General features: G+C 50.8%; 1 protein-coding gene across 1 annotated transcript; it reads right to left on the bottom strand.

The window, feature by feature from the left end:
- Positions 1–7,957: 7,957 nt before the first annotated feature.
- Positions 7,958–15,181, bottom strand: LOC128335324 (adrenodoxin-like). Its single transcript, XM_053273358.1, has 4 exons — positions 14,941–15,181; positions 11,090–11,214; positions 9,322–9,451; positions 7,958–9,005 (listed from the first exon to the last, which is right to left on the bottom strand). The coding sequence occupies exons 1-4, from the start codon at positions 15,108–15,110 to the stop codon at positions 8,885–8,887; spliced, it is 546 nt and encodes a 181-aa protein (XP_053129333.1). The 5' UTR covers positions 15,111–15,181; the 3' UTR covers positions 7,958–8,884.
- Positions 15,182–15,469: the final 288 nt, after the last annotated feature.

The following is a 15,469-nucleotide window of genomic DNA, read 5'->3' as shown; positions in this document are numbered from 1 at the left end:
AGGATGTCTTCATTTTGAGCTACAAGAGTAAAACATGACATATACACAACTATATTGAAGAATGTTTTGAATCAACGCCACTGAAGAAGGCTGGGATACAGCCGAAACATGTCTGGCATATTTTAAAGAATTATTGGACATATTTCTCTGAAGCAGTCAATATTTTCATATGGATTTTTTGAGATATATCCATGGAGTTCTATTATAGGCATCATATTGACTTGTATTGCACTGACTAGGAATCATAGAAAAAAGATCCTCTGGACTCTTAGACTTTGTATATACTTTTTTACGATAGGAGGGTATTTTTTAAATGGGTGATTACTTGGAAGGATTTTAGTATTTGGGATCAATGCATTGAAATGAGGTGTTATTATTTATCATGCAAACTGTGTTAAACAAACAAACAACAACAACAACAATTTATACACTGCTTTTCAACAAAAGTTTCCAAAGCGGTTTACGTGGAGAAATAATAAATAAATAAGATGGCTCTCCCTGTCCCCCAAGCAGAGGCGTAACTATAGGGGGGGCAGGGGGGGCACGTGCCCCGGGCGCCATCTTTTCTGGTCACATGGGGGGCGCCGCCATGACAAAATTTTTTTAAAAAAATTTTGTTAATACAAATGTTTCCTGCTCAGTGCAGCAGCGCTGCAGCAGTCAAGGGAGCGCATAGGCGCCCCCTCCCCCACGAGCAGTCCCTTCTGCACCACCCGCGGGGCTCCCCATTGCTTTGCTGGCACCTGGCGGCCAGTCAGTGGCCTGGCTTGGCGGCAGCGGGTGCTTGTGAGAAAAAAACTAAGTATAATATAGTATGTTGGGGGGGCGGGGGGGCGCCATTTCAGTTCTTGCCCCGGGCGCCGTTTTCCCTAGTTACGCCTCTGCCCCCAAGGGCTCACAATCTAAGCAGAAACATAAGACAGACACCAGCAACAGTCACTGGAGGGATGCTATGCTGGGGATGGAGAGGGCCAGTTGCTTCCCCCCCGCTAAATAAAGAGAATCACCACGTTAAAAAGGTGCCTCTTTGTTTGCCCAGTTAGCAGGGGAGATACTTTGTGGTTTAAGTTGTTTATACATTTAGACAGAGATTTCTATTTGGGGTTCACAAGTTGTAACACAAAAGTTACTCGAAAGCAGTGAATGGTATTGTAGTAAGAACTGAACTGACTTGGCAGGGGAAGTCTTTACTGCAAGAACAGCAGGCGAAGAATCTCCTTATCTGAATGTTCTGAATTCCCTTCTCTAGGCGGGTGACACAATAATAAACAGAATAAAAAGCTAAGCTCTCTTTGGATGAAGGAAGCAAATCTGTATTTCAGAAATCTAATAGGATATTAAACTGGCCCAATGGTGAGGCTCCTTTCAGACCAAAGAAGGAGCGTTGGCTGGGTCTGAAGGTCACCCCCATCCTGGGGCCATCACACTGGCGTCATATAAGAGACCCACACATCATTTAGAAAGAGATACTTTGGCATCTTTGCAAAATGGCAAAAACCGGGGCTGGGGATCATGTTCAAGAAGCACAAGCGAGATGTGCTCCACCCTGCTGGGATGCTTCAGTGAGCCTTTTCCTGGAAAAAGACAAATCTGGCTTTGCTCACCTCTGGTTTGGCTCTTCTGATGCAGAGTGTTTGTGGGAGAGGGGGCTGTGTTCTGAACATTGTTCAGAAACTGCAGTGAGTTCTGCCCACTGCAGCCAGCTTGTGGTCGGCAGGATTCTGCCACTCCAGTGGTGTGCATTCTCCAGTGGCTTCCAATTTGTTGCCAATCCCAATTCAGAGTGCTGCTTAGTACCTTGAAAGCCCTACACCGAAGGTCCCCAAGGCCACCACTCCTGCCCTATGAATCTGGCTGTCCATTGAAATTCTGTTCCTGTGCCCACTCAGCTCTCACTTTGGTAACTCCAGAGCTGCATAGAATCAGCTGCACTGAATATACCGGATCCAACTTTTTAATGAAGTAATGAAAGCGGAGTGTGAATCAGTATTCCAGACTTCCTGGACTAGGGGCCTCATCTAGGCTGTTTTCAAGCATAACCCCTGAGCCTAACACTTGCATGAATGGCTGGAATAATTTCCCCACGATGGGGAGAATTGCAGCAACTAACAGGAAAAGTACTTTGTGTGCCCCATGTATCAGCAATCTAGCACTTTCAAGGGCAGTTAGCAGGAAAGGGAGTGATGTCCCGAGTTCAGAAATGTGACAAGGTCCTCGTTCCTTTTAACCAGCAGCTAATCAGTTTTCCGCCCTCTGGACCTCAGTGCCCTATAGGGTGCTGCCTCAGAGGGTGCTGACAGCTCGCTGTGGCAGATGAAGAGGTCCAGCTTGGAAGAGGTCAGTCCGAAAATGCATTGCAATAAGCCAGACTCCAAGGCGATTAAAAGTGTGGGAACACTCCAGAGTGATCTGGGTATTTCCCTTCCCGGACAGAATCAAGATGCATGGAGAGGTTGACAGCACAAGACAGTGGGAAGGCACATCATAAAGCCTTCAAGATGCTGCTATAAAACCAAGAAAACCCAGCAGTTATGAAATAAAGGAATGCCTGGGCAAATTTTTAAAAATATCACCAGGGTTGGTCCCAGGCAAGGCAAGCTTTTCTGGAGAGGAGAAGACCCGGACCAAGATGGGCTTCTTCTTTCCTGTCCCCACCAGCCTGACATTATATGGTGGGGGCTGGAGGAGGGCCACAGATGAAGAGGCCTCAAATTTATACTCTGGCAAGTGTTAAAACATGAATATCTGTTAGAAAGAGCAGCTTGCATAAACACCACTTTCTATGGGGAACATGAGCGTCAGTGTGACATTAGGTTTCTTGTGTATTGTTTATGGGTGAAGGTAAAGTGTACCGTCGAATCCTGGCAACCACAGAGCCCTGTGGTTTTCTTTGGTAGAATACAGGAGGGGTTGACCATTGCCTCCTCCTGCGCAGTACGAGATTATGCTTTTCAGCATCTTCCTAGATCGCTGCTGACCGATAGAGGAGTTTCCCATAGTCTGGGAAACATACCAGCAGGGATTCGAACTGGCAACCTTTGGCTTGATAATCAAGTCATTTCCCCGCTGCGCCATTAGGTGGCTGTGTATTGTGTAGGGCGACTAAAGTTTCTTGAGTACAGACTTGCCTTAGGACTGTGATAGCAGTCCAGACTTGTTTTTGGCAGTGATAGCAGATCACAAGGGTGGTAGTAGAAATGAAACATGATGCCTTGAGAGAAGCATCACCGTGCAGCCCACCCACACAAAAAGTACAATCCCACCCCTGAGCCTCGAGTGACTGGCCACAGGGAGGAAGAGGGAGGTGCCGGTCACTGGAAGCCAGTGTAGTGGCCGTGTTGCACTGGCTCATTTCTCTGAAGCCTGGTCAAGATAATGGATATGTCTGAGTGTAAGAGTGAAGTAGGCCTCCAGCAGCAATCTGGGGAGTGGGGCGGGGGGATCCAACCTTTAGAAAACGTTGGGTTAGATATCCCAAGTCGTCCTTGGAAAAAACCCATGTTCCTTCCTCCTGCCCCACTTTGATTGTAGCTTTTGGTTGGCCTCTGGGAAGTTAGGGTTCTCTTGCGCCCCCAATCCAAGCTCACAGTTCCCTAGATCATCCCAAACTGTCCTTCATTTCAAGACATCGCAGTGTCCCTGGGAATCTTATTGGAGACATGATTTGGCAACCTAGCAAGTGGGATGTGACCTTCAGCCCCATCATTCGGCGACGTTATAGCTCCGTCAACATGTTTTCTTGAGAACATTGCGATAGGAACAGGGACAGGGAGCCTAAAGGAGAAACAAACAGAAACCAGGGAGAAACCTTAGAACCAAGGAAGGATGCCAACGGAGAAGTCCTTTCACTTCTTCCCAGCTGCCCTGGCTATGCTGCTGCTGTTCAGACAGCATCACCTTGTGGCCACACAGAGCTGACACAACCCAATCCAAACTCCGTAGTGGACAGCTGATCTTTGCAACTTAGGAAGCTACATTAATTGTGGGGCGGATAAATGGCAAAAAGGAGCTGAATCGCGAACTTTGGGCTACAAAGAATGCAATTTGGCAGAAACTCATGCAAATCCAATTGTCTGTTCTGACAAGAGATAAAGAGTCATGTGAAAAAGTTGCAATCTTTCTTTCTTGTAGCCTGTGAATCAACAATCAGCTGCTTGAAGAAACCCAACTTGGTTTGGTCCAACTGCTTCCCTGGCAGGTTTCCTGCTTCTGATGTATTTAAAGAAGTTTTTGTTATTCCCCTTGATACTTTTGGCTAAATGTTCCTCAAATTCTCTTTTCACTTCCTTTATTGTCACCTTGTATTCCTTTTGCCATAGTTTGTGTTCCTTTCTGTTTTCTTCATTTGGACAGGCCTTCCAATTTCGGAAGGAAGTCTTCTTTCCTTTTATGGCTTCCTTGACAGTACCCGTTAGCCATGCTGGCATCTTCCTGGACCTAGTGGTACCTTTCCTCTTTTGGGGTATACAATCTAACTGGGCTTCTAGTATTGCGGTTTTGAGTGAAGTCCATGCACTCTGGAGCAAAGTGACTCTCCTGATTTTCCCTTTCAGCTTCCTTTTCACCATACTCCTCATTTTAGAGAAGTTTCCTCTTCTGAAATTCAAACTTTCTGTTTTAGACTTCCTTGGTGATTCTCTCCGGCATGTATGCTGAATTTGATGGCACTATGGTCACTTTTCCCTAAAGGGTCGATGACACTGACATCACACACCAGGTCCTGGTTGCCACTCAGAATTAAGTCCAAGGTCGCCTTCTCTCTGGTTGGTTCCAAGACCAGCTGTTCTAAGGCACAGTCATTCAGCGTATCTAGAAATTTGACCTCTTTGTCATGACCTGTCTGTGAATTTACCCAGTCTATGTGTGGGTAACTGAAGTCACCCATGATTACAGCCCTGCCTCTCCTTGACACCTCCCTGATTTCCTGCTACAACTCCCAGTCACTGTCAGCATTTTGATCCGGGGTGTGGTAGCACGTCCCCAGTAGCACGTTTCCTTTCAGGCCTGAGCCATTTTTGGAAGGGCAGTATAGAAACCGAATAAATAAATAAAATAAAATAAATGCTGCCAGGAACTGAATCTGGGACCTTCTGCATGGAAAGCAGATGCTCTTCCACTAGGCTACAGTCCCAGGGGTGTGTAACTCTCACTCCCCTGTGTAACTAGGGGAGAGGGAGCCTTTCACCCCTCTCCTCAGCAGGCCCTTGGAGTGAGGATTGTGAGGGGTGGAGTTGGGGGTCCTTCAGGAGCTGGGGGGCCCTGGGATCTTCAAACCCATCGGCTCAATTATAGCTACACCTCTGTACAGCCCCATCAGTCTGAAGTCTGCAGTGTCATACCTGGGCAGGGCAGGTGGCACTCACTCCATAAGGACATAAGAAAAGCCCAGCCAGGTCTGTAGGCGTAGGCAAGGCAAATCCAGACAAGCAGGAGGAGGACAGGAGCCAAAGATGAGTCTGGGAGGGAGGGACAGGCAAGGCAAAGTCAAAGCAGGCCAAGGGTCAGAAGCCAGGAAAAGCACAGGCAGGAGCAGGACCAAGGGAGCAGCAGGCATCCGCGACAAAGTGGCTTCAGCAAATGCTGGCGGAGGCCTTCAATACAGAGCCAGCCCTGCAATGCCACCCAAGCCTGGAAGACTTGAAAGGGGCTGTGCCCTATTGCTTAAATCCTGGCTGCAGCCAAGCTGGGTGGCTGCTGGTGGGGATTGGGGTGCTTAGGGTTCATCATCTGGCAGAGGACACAGGCAAGGCAAGGGTATGTGGTGGGGGCCAGCAGGTGCTGGCATTTCCACTGGTGGGGGTGGGGTGGGGGGGCCCTCGGAGCTTGCCTCATCCTCTGAGCCAGAATCAGGCTCAGGGGGTCACAACCATTTCACCTCGAGATCCCCTGGTGTCCAGCTCAGGGGTCAGGACCCCTTCATCCCAGGACTCCTCGGTGTCAGATTTGGAGTTCATGACATCCAGGGACCACACAAAGGTACCTGCACCAATGGTGTTCATAGTTACTAAGAAAAGGTGCATATTTGACATAGATGGCACTAAGGTGGGGGAAGCACCCATCAGACAAGTAACTTGTGGCTCCCCGTTACCAGACAATGTCCCCCCATATACTTATTTTCCCCTTCTGGAGTGCCCCCCCCCCGTATTTCTTCTGGTGCTGCCACTGATACTTGATGTCTAAGGAGGAGAGGCTCATTCCCTGAAGTTGAACAATAGTCTGGTTTTGTGTTTCCAGCAATACAATTTGGGGCCAGTTGAAGACAGCTCAAAAGGAACAGGAGCAGCCAGGGTGCTTTCCAGAGTAGACCCTGCAATGGAGTCACAGAGGATCTCGGAAGTGTGCTTCCACACTTCCTGCGTTGTGACACCGCTCTCCCTACGCAGACAGCAGTGTGCCATTCACATTGCCAATGCCTTGTTTCGGATTTAATCGCTGCAATATAGAGCTAGGAAGCTGTATATCCAGTGTAAGGAAGTTGCTGTTTTGGGGGGTTGTTAGTTTTTACAAGACGGCTCCCCCTGCTGTTTATGTTTTGAATGTGACTTGCCTGAACGGAGGCATTTTGCTGCTCTTGAGCAGCTAGTCTGGAAAGTGCCCCGGAGATTCTTCTTGGATTTGTTCAAGACATCCACACCTACAAGATGAGGGGAGTTGGGAAACTATGGGAGGATGGCAACATTCTGATTTTAGTACACAGATCCAGGCTGATTTTGCAGATTACAAAAACATGGCTCAGCAATATACAACAGGAGCAGCAGGGAGATTTTTCCTGGAGTTAAGCACCCACCCCCACACCTATCTGGTGTGTTCACTTCCAGCATGATGGGATCCTAGCAATAACTTCTAGGCTGAGAAGTACAGTAGCAAATTGCTTGACCAACTCTGACAGAGATGACAACAGAACTAAAGAGAAAAGGTTGCACCCGTGACGCAGTGAAAGCTCAGCTGGACATATTCCGCTGCAATATGCTTTATTTTGAAATACAAATTGGGTTATTCCTGCAGAAGGAAGACATTAACCTAGTTAGTGAGGAGCAGTGGTTCATTAAACCCTGTGCTTTCCAATGGAAGTGCTGTCATCTAGAATGTTTGTTTTTTACACACAGCCGGTTGAATCAAGCCATTCTGCAGGCTAGTGAGGACTCTGTCGTGCATGTAGGAGCTTCTAAAAAGTCCCTTTCTTTTGCAGCCAGGAAAACCACTCCAAGGAAAAGCCTCACTCCTTCCTGGGAAGGACACAATCTGCTGGGCATTCTTGGGAGAGAAGAGCGCCACCCTTCTGCAAGTCTCTGTTCTGGGCCTCTCAAAATGAAATGACTGAGTAGCAGTCGTGCCTCAGGTGCAAAGCAAACACATCACATGTGGTCCCAAGGAGAGAGACAGTCATAGACGACGAAGACCACAGGCTTGGAAGCTCAGAGGCACTTCGGAATGTGATGTATTTCCTGCACAGTTCAAATCTCGGGTGCTATGCACACGACACACTCCCTGCATATACTTCCCTCTGGGTGCAAAGGCCATAACTCTCCTGGTGCAGATGTTAGCTGACCTTTACTCAGTCATGTCCTTTACTGTACCAAAGTGCTTTGTGCTTAGGACAGGGCTTCCCAGCTGTGGGTTCCCAGAGGTTGTTGGACTGCCACTCCCATCATCCCTAGACATGACTGAAGGCCATTGTGACAGGGGATGATGACAGCTGTAGTCCAGCAACCTCTGGGGACCCACGGCTGGGAACCCTTTCCTTAGGAGATGCAGAGGCAGTGAAGGGGCCCTCAGAGGTCTCTAGTACAGGATCTCTGAACCACAGAACCACCCGCTGGTTGGCCCAAGAGAGCGAAATAATTATGTGACTGAAGGTTGGCGTGCTCTTGACCTTGTGGTTTCAGAGCACAAAATTCAGACCGTCTGCACTTGCATCTTACTCTCCCATCAGAAGGCTCAGGACAAAAACGAGATGTGGCCGTAACTGTGTCTCCTGGCTTGGGGTATATTTTTCACATAAAGTAGCAGCTCTGAGAGGTCTCGTGAGATGGATGGGGGCTGCAGCCTAGAGGGGGGTGGGTGGGCATGTTTGTTTGTTTGTTTGTTTATTAGAACTTTCTTATATGCTGCCTCCTCCAAAGACTCTAGGCAGTGGACGACAACAATACCGATAACAATTAAAAAGAATAATTAAAGGACAAATGCCTGGCAAAACAGGAAGGTCTTAAGAAGGGCCTTAAAAGCAGCTAGGGAGGGGGCTGAATGAATCTGGTGGTGGGGGGTGTTCCAGAGAAGAGGGGCGGCCACAGAGAAGGCCCTCCTATGGGCCCAGGCATCACACACTACACCAGGACCCGGTGTAGTTAAATCCTTTACCTGCACACTGTTCCCCACTCAGCTCTTATGGGGCCCTGAAGGACGGTGCCCATGGTAGCACATGATACCTTAGGGCACCCATAGCAGCTGTGCGGAGGGGGAGTTTGGCAGGGAAATGATGTGTAAGGAAAGAGTTCAAGACCCCACAAGATGGTCCCAGTCTTGGGGGCTCTGTGCTAAGGAGCTGCTTGAGGGAGGGAGGGAGGGAGGGAGGGAGAAATAAATGTTCTTGGCTTCTGTTAAGGAGCCTGTTTCCAGCCCAGCTCCAAGACTGGATGGGCAGGAAGGAGGGTCTTCAAGAAGGCAGAAAAGGGGAAGGATTCAGCTTGGCATGCAGAGTAGACCCTCCCATCCTGATCTCTATGCAATGGGGAAGCCTGTGTTTGGAAACACACAGTGCCGGCCCCGAACACGTTTGGCCCCGAGTCACATCAGCCTCCCCCCCCCCCCCCGTAAAGGCACACGGACACAGTCATGAGCACAGCAGGGAAAGGATCTTGCGGTGGCGGCGGCAACCCAGGAGCTCTTACTGCTTCCCTTGCTTCTCCACTTCCAGCTCTCTCCTGATGTCCGAGACCTCCACAGGCACCTGGACCGTGAGACCGTCCATCCACTTCTTCACCTGCACCTGACAGCCGAGGCGAGACCTGAAAAGCAGACACCAAAGACTGAGTTTATGTTGGATGGGAAACAGCCAGCCCCCCAGAAGAAAAGGGGCAGGAGCTGTGGCTCGCTTTGTGCTGGAGACACTGCCGGGGGGGGGGGGGGCGGGGCTGAACCTGGGAGCTTCTGCAGGATCATAAGCAGATGCTCCAGCCCTGAGCAACAATGGTGCCATTCCGCCGCTGGGGCCTGGCAATGTGCCTCCAACGAGCAGCTACCTGCATCCGTTTCTGTCTTGCGTGGTGTGGCTGCAGAATCACGGAATAGGCAGGGTACAGAGTGAGGCCCCGGGCTGCTTACGTGTCAGTAAGTCCATACGCCAGGTCCAACATATCCAGCTCCTCGTCCGGGATGGCCCCCAGCTTTTGGAAAGCGTCCTCCTCGAAGATGAGGTGGCACGTCGAGCAAGCCAGCGTTCCTTCACACGCCCCTTGGCGAGAAACGAAGCATCAGCACTGATTAAAGCTGGCCCACAGGCAGGGAATCAGACGGGCAGGCCACCACATTTTGAAGCCACACTGAACGGCGGGGGCTTGGGTTCAAACCAAGAGATGACACTTACTTGGCCCACCACACGGTGAAAAGCAAGTGTATGCATGTCACGGAGACATAGGAAGCTGCCGTATACTGAGTCAGACCCTTGGTCCAGCTCACTCAGCATAGTTTGCACTGACTGGCAGCAGCTCTCCAAGGTTTCAGGCTCAGGAGGCTCTCCCAGCCCTACCTGGAGGTGCTGCCAGGGGCTGACCCTAGGGCATTCTGCAAGCCAGCCCTACAGTGGGCTAGTGTCAGGGCATCCTAAAAGGAAGGGCAGGGAATGCTCACTGAAATGCAGGGGTTCCTTCCCCATGGCCATGGCATGCACTGGACTTCTGAATGGCCAAGGGCCATTGGGGGATTCCATGCATCCTTGTGGCTGTTTGGAAGGAACCCGTGCATTCCAGTGGGCATTCCCTGCCATTCCTTTTAGCACATTCCTTAGAGTCCACATGATCGGATGCATGGTGTCAGCCCTGTGGACTAGGAGCATAGGGAGCTGCCTTGGACCGAGTCAGGCCTTTAGCAGGAGTCTTTGCCCAGCCCTACCTGGAGGCTTGAATCGCCATCAGAAGAAAGGGTGTGCGTTCACACACCAGCCAGACTTGCCTCGTAGTCCCTTTGAGATCCTTGGACCCACTCCACACACGAACCAGACTTGGTGATGCAAATTTTAGCTTATCTCGAGGTATTTCTGGGTTTTTAAAATGCTGGTTGTAAGTTACTTTTTCTGAACACCCCCCCCCCCACCCCCGAGCAAATGGGAGAGGCACTGACTGATGTAGAATCATTAGCATGATAAGAGGCATGCTCTCTTCAGAAATGCAGATTTATCTCTGCAGGAGATCTCTCCCCCCGCCCCGCCCATTGGCTAGAAGGAAAACAGGGAGGCATGTTATGTGAACTTGCACCAAAACAAAACCCGAGAGCAGAGGGGAGGGGCTGCTTCCCTCCATGCCGTGAGTGTGATTCCAAGTGGCTTTGCTCAACATTTACCCCGCAGCATGAAGCCAGGTGCCAATAACTCCCTAGAGATGCTGCCAGGGACTTAATCCTTGGACTTCTGCACACAAAGCAGATGCTCTGCCATTGAGTTATGGCCCCATTTCTTCCTCCAACACCTGGTACGCCATCCCCAAAAGTCACATGGGGGGCAGAATCACATGGTCAATATATTACATTAAATTAGTATTGTAGCCCCAGAATTCTGATGTTCTACCCCCAGATTATTACATAGGGGCAGTGCAGCGGGGTAGGGAGATGTGCATAGATTCACTCCTCATCATGTGTTGGGTGGCTGGTTAGGGGCCGTCATCCAAACCTGCCCTGGGTGAGATAAAGGAGGGGTACTGGTTGTTGCTTCACTTCATGGGCCAGCAACTGACCATTTCCATTGACTCTGAATTCAGAAATCCCAGGTTTATTTCAGGCAACTCCAAGGAGAGCTCAGGAACATACCCAAAGACATGTGGCAAAGCCAGCATTGCATAGACCTCCCTGTCCTGAATCTGACCAGTCCAGCATCACTCACCAAAGCCATCGATGTCGAGGTTCTGATGGACCACTACATCCAGCAAGCTTTCGCCTTCTTTAGCCGTGACTGAGAATTTCTCTCCATCCCGGTTGATGAAATGCAACGTGATTCTGTCCGTAGTCCTGCAGGGGAGGGAACACCACAAGACATTGAGACATGTCAGCATGCTTCTGGATGCACAAGGCCAATTGGATGGACAGCCAAGCCATTTGCAAGCAAGGAAGTCAGGTGACCCTCCATGCTGGCCAGAACACAACAACACGCCTCTGGCAATAGTGCCCCTTGACTGATCTGACCATGGCTGGGTCCAAAGGATGGAGGGCTCAGGCAACTCCTGAGGCCCTGGCCCATTAAGGAGGAGCCTTGGCTGCCATCTTGGCTCTCACTCGGCACGAGGAGGCCCAGCCCAGCTAAGCCAGGCGAGATAAATGTGGTCTCCAGCCTTGCAAGAATCTGAGCAAAGTAAAATTGTGCATTCGGACTCCCCTGTGAGGGCAGAAAGGACTTAGAGGCATTCTTGCCCCCCTCCCCCCATGCCATAGATCCTGAGGCAGATCTAGAGCTCTCCTGGGCCAAAGGTTCTAAATGTTGCATCAGGATCTGAAATATCCACAACTCAGAAAAACTGACATGCTGAGGCCCTGAGGGTTTTTTGTTTGTTTGTTTTTTAATTTACGGTCAATGACCAAACAAAACAGCACCTGAACAGTAAGTACACAATTAAAAATCTAAAACCAAATAAAATAAATTTGAACACCAGTTTGCAAGCATCTTATTTTGCACGCCACGGCACAAAAACATGTGATTCTGTAAGTAGTCTCCTCTTGGCGATCCACTAGAAAGAAAGCAACATGATAATCATCAGAAAGCCCAGAACATTTTTTTCATATGAGGCTCAATCCAAATGGAACGAATTGATTTATAAAAGGAACAGTGGAGCAAAACATGCGCTATTGACTCAACCGCGCCTACACCACAAGGGCAGGGGCGATTCCTTAGAGGGACTCTTTTATATCTTCGCTCTAATACAGCTGAGGGAAGAGCATTAAATCGTGCCTGGGGGAAAAAAATTCTTCCCAACCTTAAAGTAGACAGTTGGGTTAAATAAGCAGCAGGCTCCGGGTAATTTAAAAAACTGCCACAGATATTCCTAGGAGCAATCAAACTAAGGTCTCTTTGCTTCTCTATATCTAACAGCCTCTGTTTGAAAATCTTTTTCGCTACATCGTGGCTTAAAGTACGAATAAATTGTTCTGAGAAGCCATATTTACCTAGGATGGTTTGGACATTCTTTAACTGACATGCTGGGGCCCTAAGCTGTGCCAAGGCATATCCACACTGGCTGGTTTGCCAGGGAGCATCTGATCTGGCGCATCTCCGCCTCAGAGCGCATGGTAGCCACCTTTCCATCCACCTCTAGTTCCCACAACAGGCCCAGGAGACTGCAGGGTCAAGCCAGTGGCATGTTCCACACCAAGAAAAGTGTGTGTGTGTGTGTGTGTGTGTGTGTGTTCAGGGCATGTTCCACCCATCCGCAATGCGAATGGCCCCGTCTTCATCTCTCGGTCGGAGCAGGGGCCCAGCCGGCAACCCAAGCCTAGCTGCCTTTCTGTGGGCTGAGACCAACCTGCCCTCTGGCAGACAAGAGGAGCTGCAAGCACGGCACGGCGGGAAAGGCCACAGCTTCGTGCACAAAACCTCAGCATGCTCCGGCTTCCGACGAGGCACATTTTCAAACATGCCTTCATGGCATTACGATAACAAATCCCTGGAGGTGTCCCCTAACTGTCCACGCATTCCAGCCGTGTTGGCAGGAGAAGTGGCTGGCTGTTGGCCGGAGCAGGCTCGTTTTTCTCCATCGGTTGGTCACCCTGCTCACAGAGCGCCTGATGGAGATCACAGGGTTCTCCTGCCCAAGAGGAAGGCAGAGCAAGCTCCTAGCAACTGCTCAGCCTGACACTGGCAGGGCCCGACGGAGGATGGACGGATTCCTTCTCCACATGCACAAGATCCAGGGACACACTGCTGCTCTGTCCTATATGTTTGCCTGGCACTAAAGCAGCAAAGCAGGGCTCTGGCCCTCCAGGGCTCTACCCCAGAACCAGCCTGTCCTTGCTTGGCCTGAGGGCCCCCACGTTGCCTGTGCAAACCTATTTTCTCCCCCAGGACTGCAAACAGACTCCAGCCTGTTCTGATTCTCCCCTTTTCCTTTTCTAAAAACAGCGCCGTCTCTGCGCCCAGAGAGAGCTTTGTGGGCACATCCTTCACCAGGCTCTTCCACAGACACGACACCCTCCATGCTCTGGAAAGGGGGGTTATTATTTGAAACCCCCAACCCCACCCACATCCTTGAATAATCTCCTGGGCCATGGGAAGGCCTTGATCAGTCATTTCTGGCAGCAGCAGAACATTCTGCACGCCTGGAGCAGGGGAGGAGCAAGCACGGACTTCTCCAAGGAAGCCACCCGCCGGCATCGGCGTCATCAGCTTGACGGTCCTCCCTGTCCAGATTGAAAGCCTGTGGCAGCCTCGGTCAAGGAAGGACCTCTGCAAGGGAATGGAACTCGACAAGCGCCCCCCCCCCCGCCCCTGCTGAAACAGATCCAAACAGGGAGGGGAATTATTACGCCGCCGGAGCACATCAAAAGAGGGCTGGAGTATTTGAATGCATGACCTTTTTAAAAAACGACACCTCTCCACATTAATTTAGAGGTGGCGGCAGCAGCAGCCCACATGATTAAAACCGATACCAAACATATCCACCAGCAGTCCAGCAAAGCCCAAGGGGGGAAGTGAGTGTGTGGAGCTGGAGCTGGAAGAGAGCACAACATGCACAGCCCTGGCCCTTGTGGAGGCGCAGATGGGCCCTGGGGGGCATCTTGAGGTATCACTGCCATGCTTTTGTGCGAACTTGTAGGCACCTTAATTCTAAACCACAGTTCTTTGGACCCCAGAATATCTGTATAGCCCAGGAGCAAGAGGGCATTCTGCAGCCTATCCTTAAGCCATAAGATACAACTTCATAGACTTGCAACTCATGACACTAAATGCAGCCCCCACTGGTCCCCACAGGTATACCTCCAGGCGTTGGCAGATACTGGACCCTGTTTGGGCAAATTCATGTGGGCAGTAAAACAAAGAAGGTTGATTGAAGCCTTGCTAGACCCGCAGACAGCGGATGGCATTTTGCTCCGTAGATCATCAGTTGTGGCGGTCTGGCACAGGGCCTCTGGCGCACCCGGCACATTACAGAATGAAATGGGAGAGGTCTCTGTCCCGAGGAGCTTACTAGCCCTGACCCCCAACTCAAGGAGCTTCCAGCGTGTGTTTTAGCAACAGCAAAAGGAGGGGCAGCAGAGAGAAGGAGGACAGAAAGCAAGGCAGGGAGGAATGGGGTCAGTGCAGCTGGAAAGACTCTGCTTTGGCTCAAAGTAGGCTTCAGAGATGGCCAGGCATTCACGGAACAAAATTCTGGAGAGCTGTTCCGGGAGGGAGTGCCTTGAGTGCCCTCTCCTCCTGAGAGAGAGAGAGAGAGAGACAGAGAGACAGAGATGGACACAGGTCTATTCAGCCTGTATCTGAAGACTGCCTCTTGAACTTCCCAAATGAAGTTGCCTGTTGACCAGCATCTGTCCCAGGTGCCTCTGCATCCCAAGGTGGTCAGGCAGGTGGCTCCCAGAAACAGAGCCTTCTCTACCGTGGCAGTGCCCCAAGGCGGGCACAAGGGTCAGAGAGGATCCCCACCTCTGTTGCCAGCCCTGCACTCAAGGGGTTGCTGCTGAAGGAATCACCAAACAGCCCTTTCCTGTGGGTGGCGGGGGCGGGGGGATGTCCAGTAAGCAGCTTACCCTCCATCACCAGGAACTTTCTGAAGCCGATGTTGGGTACCACTGAAGCATCTGTTTGGGTGCCGGCTGACAAGTGCCTGGGTGCACTCAGCTACCGGGAAGGAACGGAGGAGCCGGGCTCCAGGAACACACAGCCCACGGCGAACAAGCCCAGAGATGCACTGGGCCATCTTGCCACCTGAGTCGCCTCTGCTCTGCTTCTCCTGGATTGCACAGCTGGCTGGCTGGGGAGATATAAGTGCAGCCGAGAGAGAGAGAGAGAGAGAGAGAGAGAGAGAGAGTGGGGAGTGAGCTGGGACCGCCTCCCAGGGGTGGGGGAGAGAGAGGAGTGTACCTTCAGCCGCCAGCCCACTCCTCCAGGGCCAGCTGCAGCAAAGTGTGGGAAGCACACGTGGCCACAGAAGGCCTGCCAAGCGAGAGGAACCTGCAGAGCGGCTCTCTTCTGGTTTCTTTGGAAGCCGCACCAGGAATTAAGGCACTGACACAGTAGTAGGAGCGTACTGAAAGAGAGGGGTTTGTGTGTGTGTGT

Source organism: Hemicordylus capensis, chromosome 11 (assembly GCF_027244095.1).
Source record: "Hemicordylus capensis ecotype Gifberg chromosome 11, rHemCap1.1.pri, whole genome shotgun sequence".
Lineage (NCBI taxonomy): Eukaryota > Metazoa > Chordata > Lepidosauria > Squamata > Cordylidae > Hemicordylus > Hemicordylus capensis.
Note: the sequence above shows the minus strand (reverse complement) of the source record. Positions and strands in the feature narration are given on the sequence as shown.

What these genes read in the sequence shown, in the direction of transcription:
- LOC128335324 (XM_053273358.1), bottom strand. Translation starts at nt 15,110, where the DNA reads ATGGCCCAGTGCATCTCTGGGCTTGTTCGCCGTGGGCTGTGTGTTCCT. An exon ending in AAAGTTCCTGGTGATGGAGG is followed by an intron (nt 11,215 to 14,940) that starts GTAAGCTGCTTA and finishes CCTCCCCTGCAG; the next exon opens with GACTACGGACAGAATCACGT. An exon ending in CCTCGACATCGATGGCTTTG is followed by an intron (nt 9,452 to 11,089) that starts GTGAGTGATGCT and finishes TTTCTCGCCAAG; the next exon opens with GGGCGTGTGAAGGAACGCTG.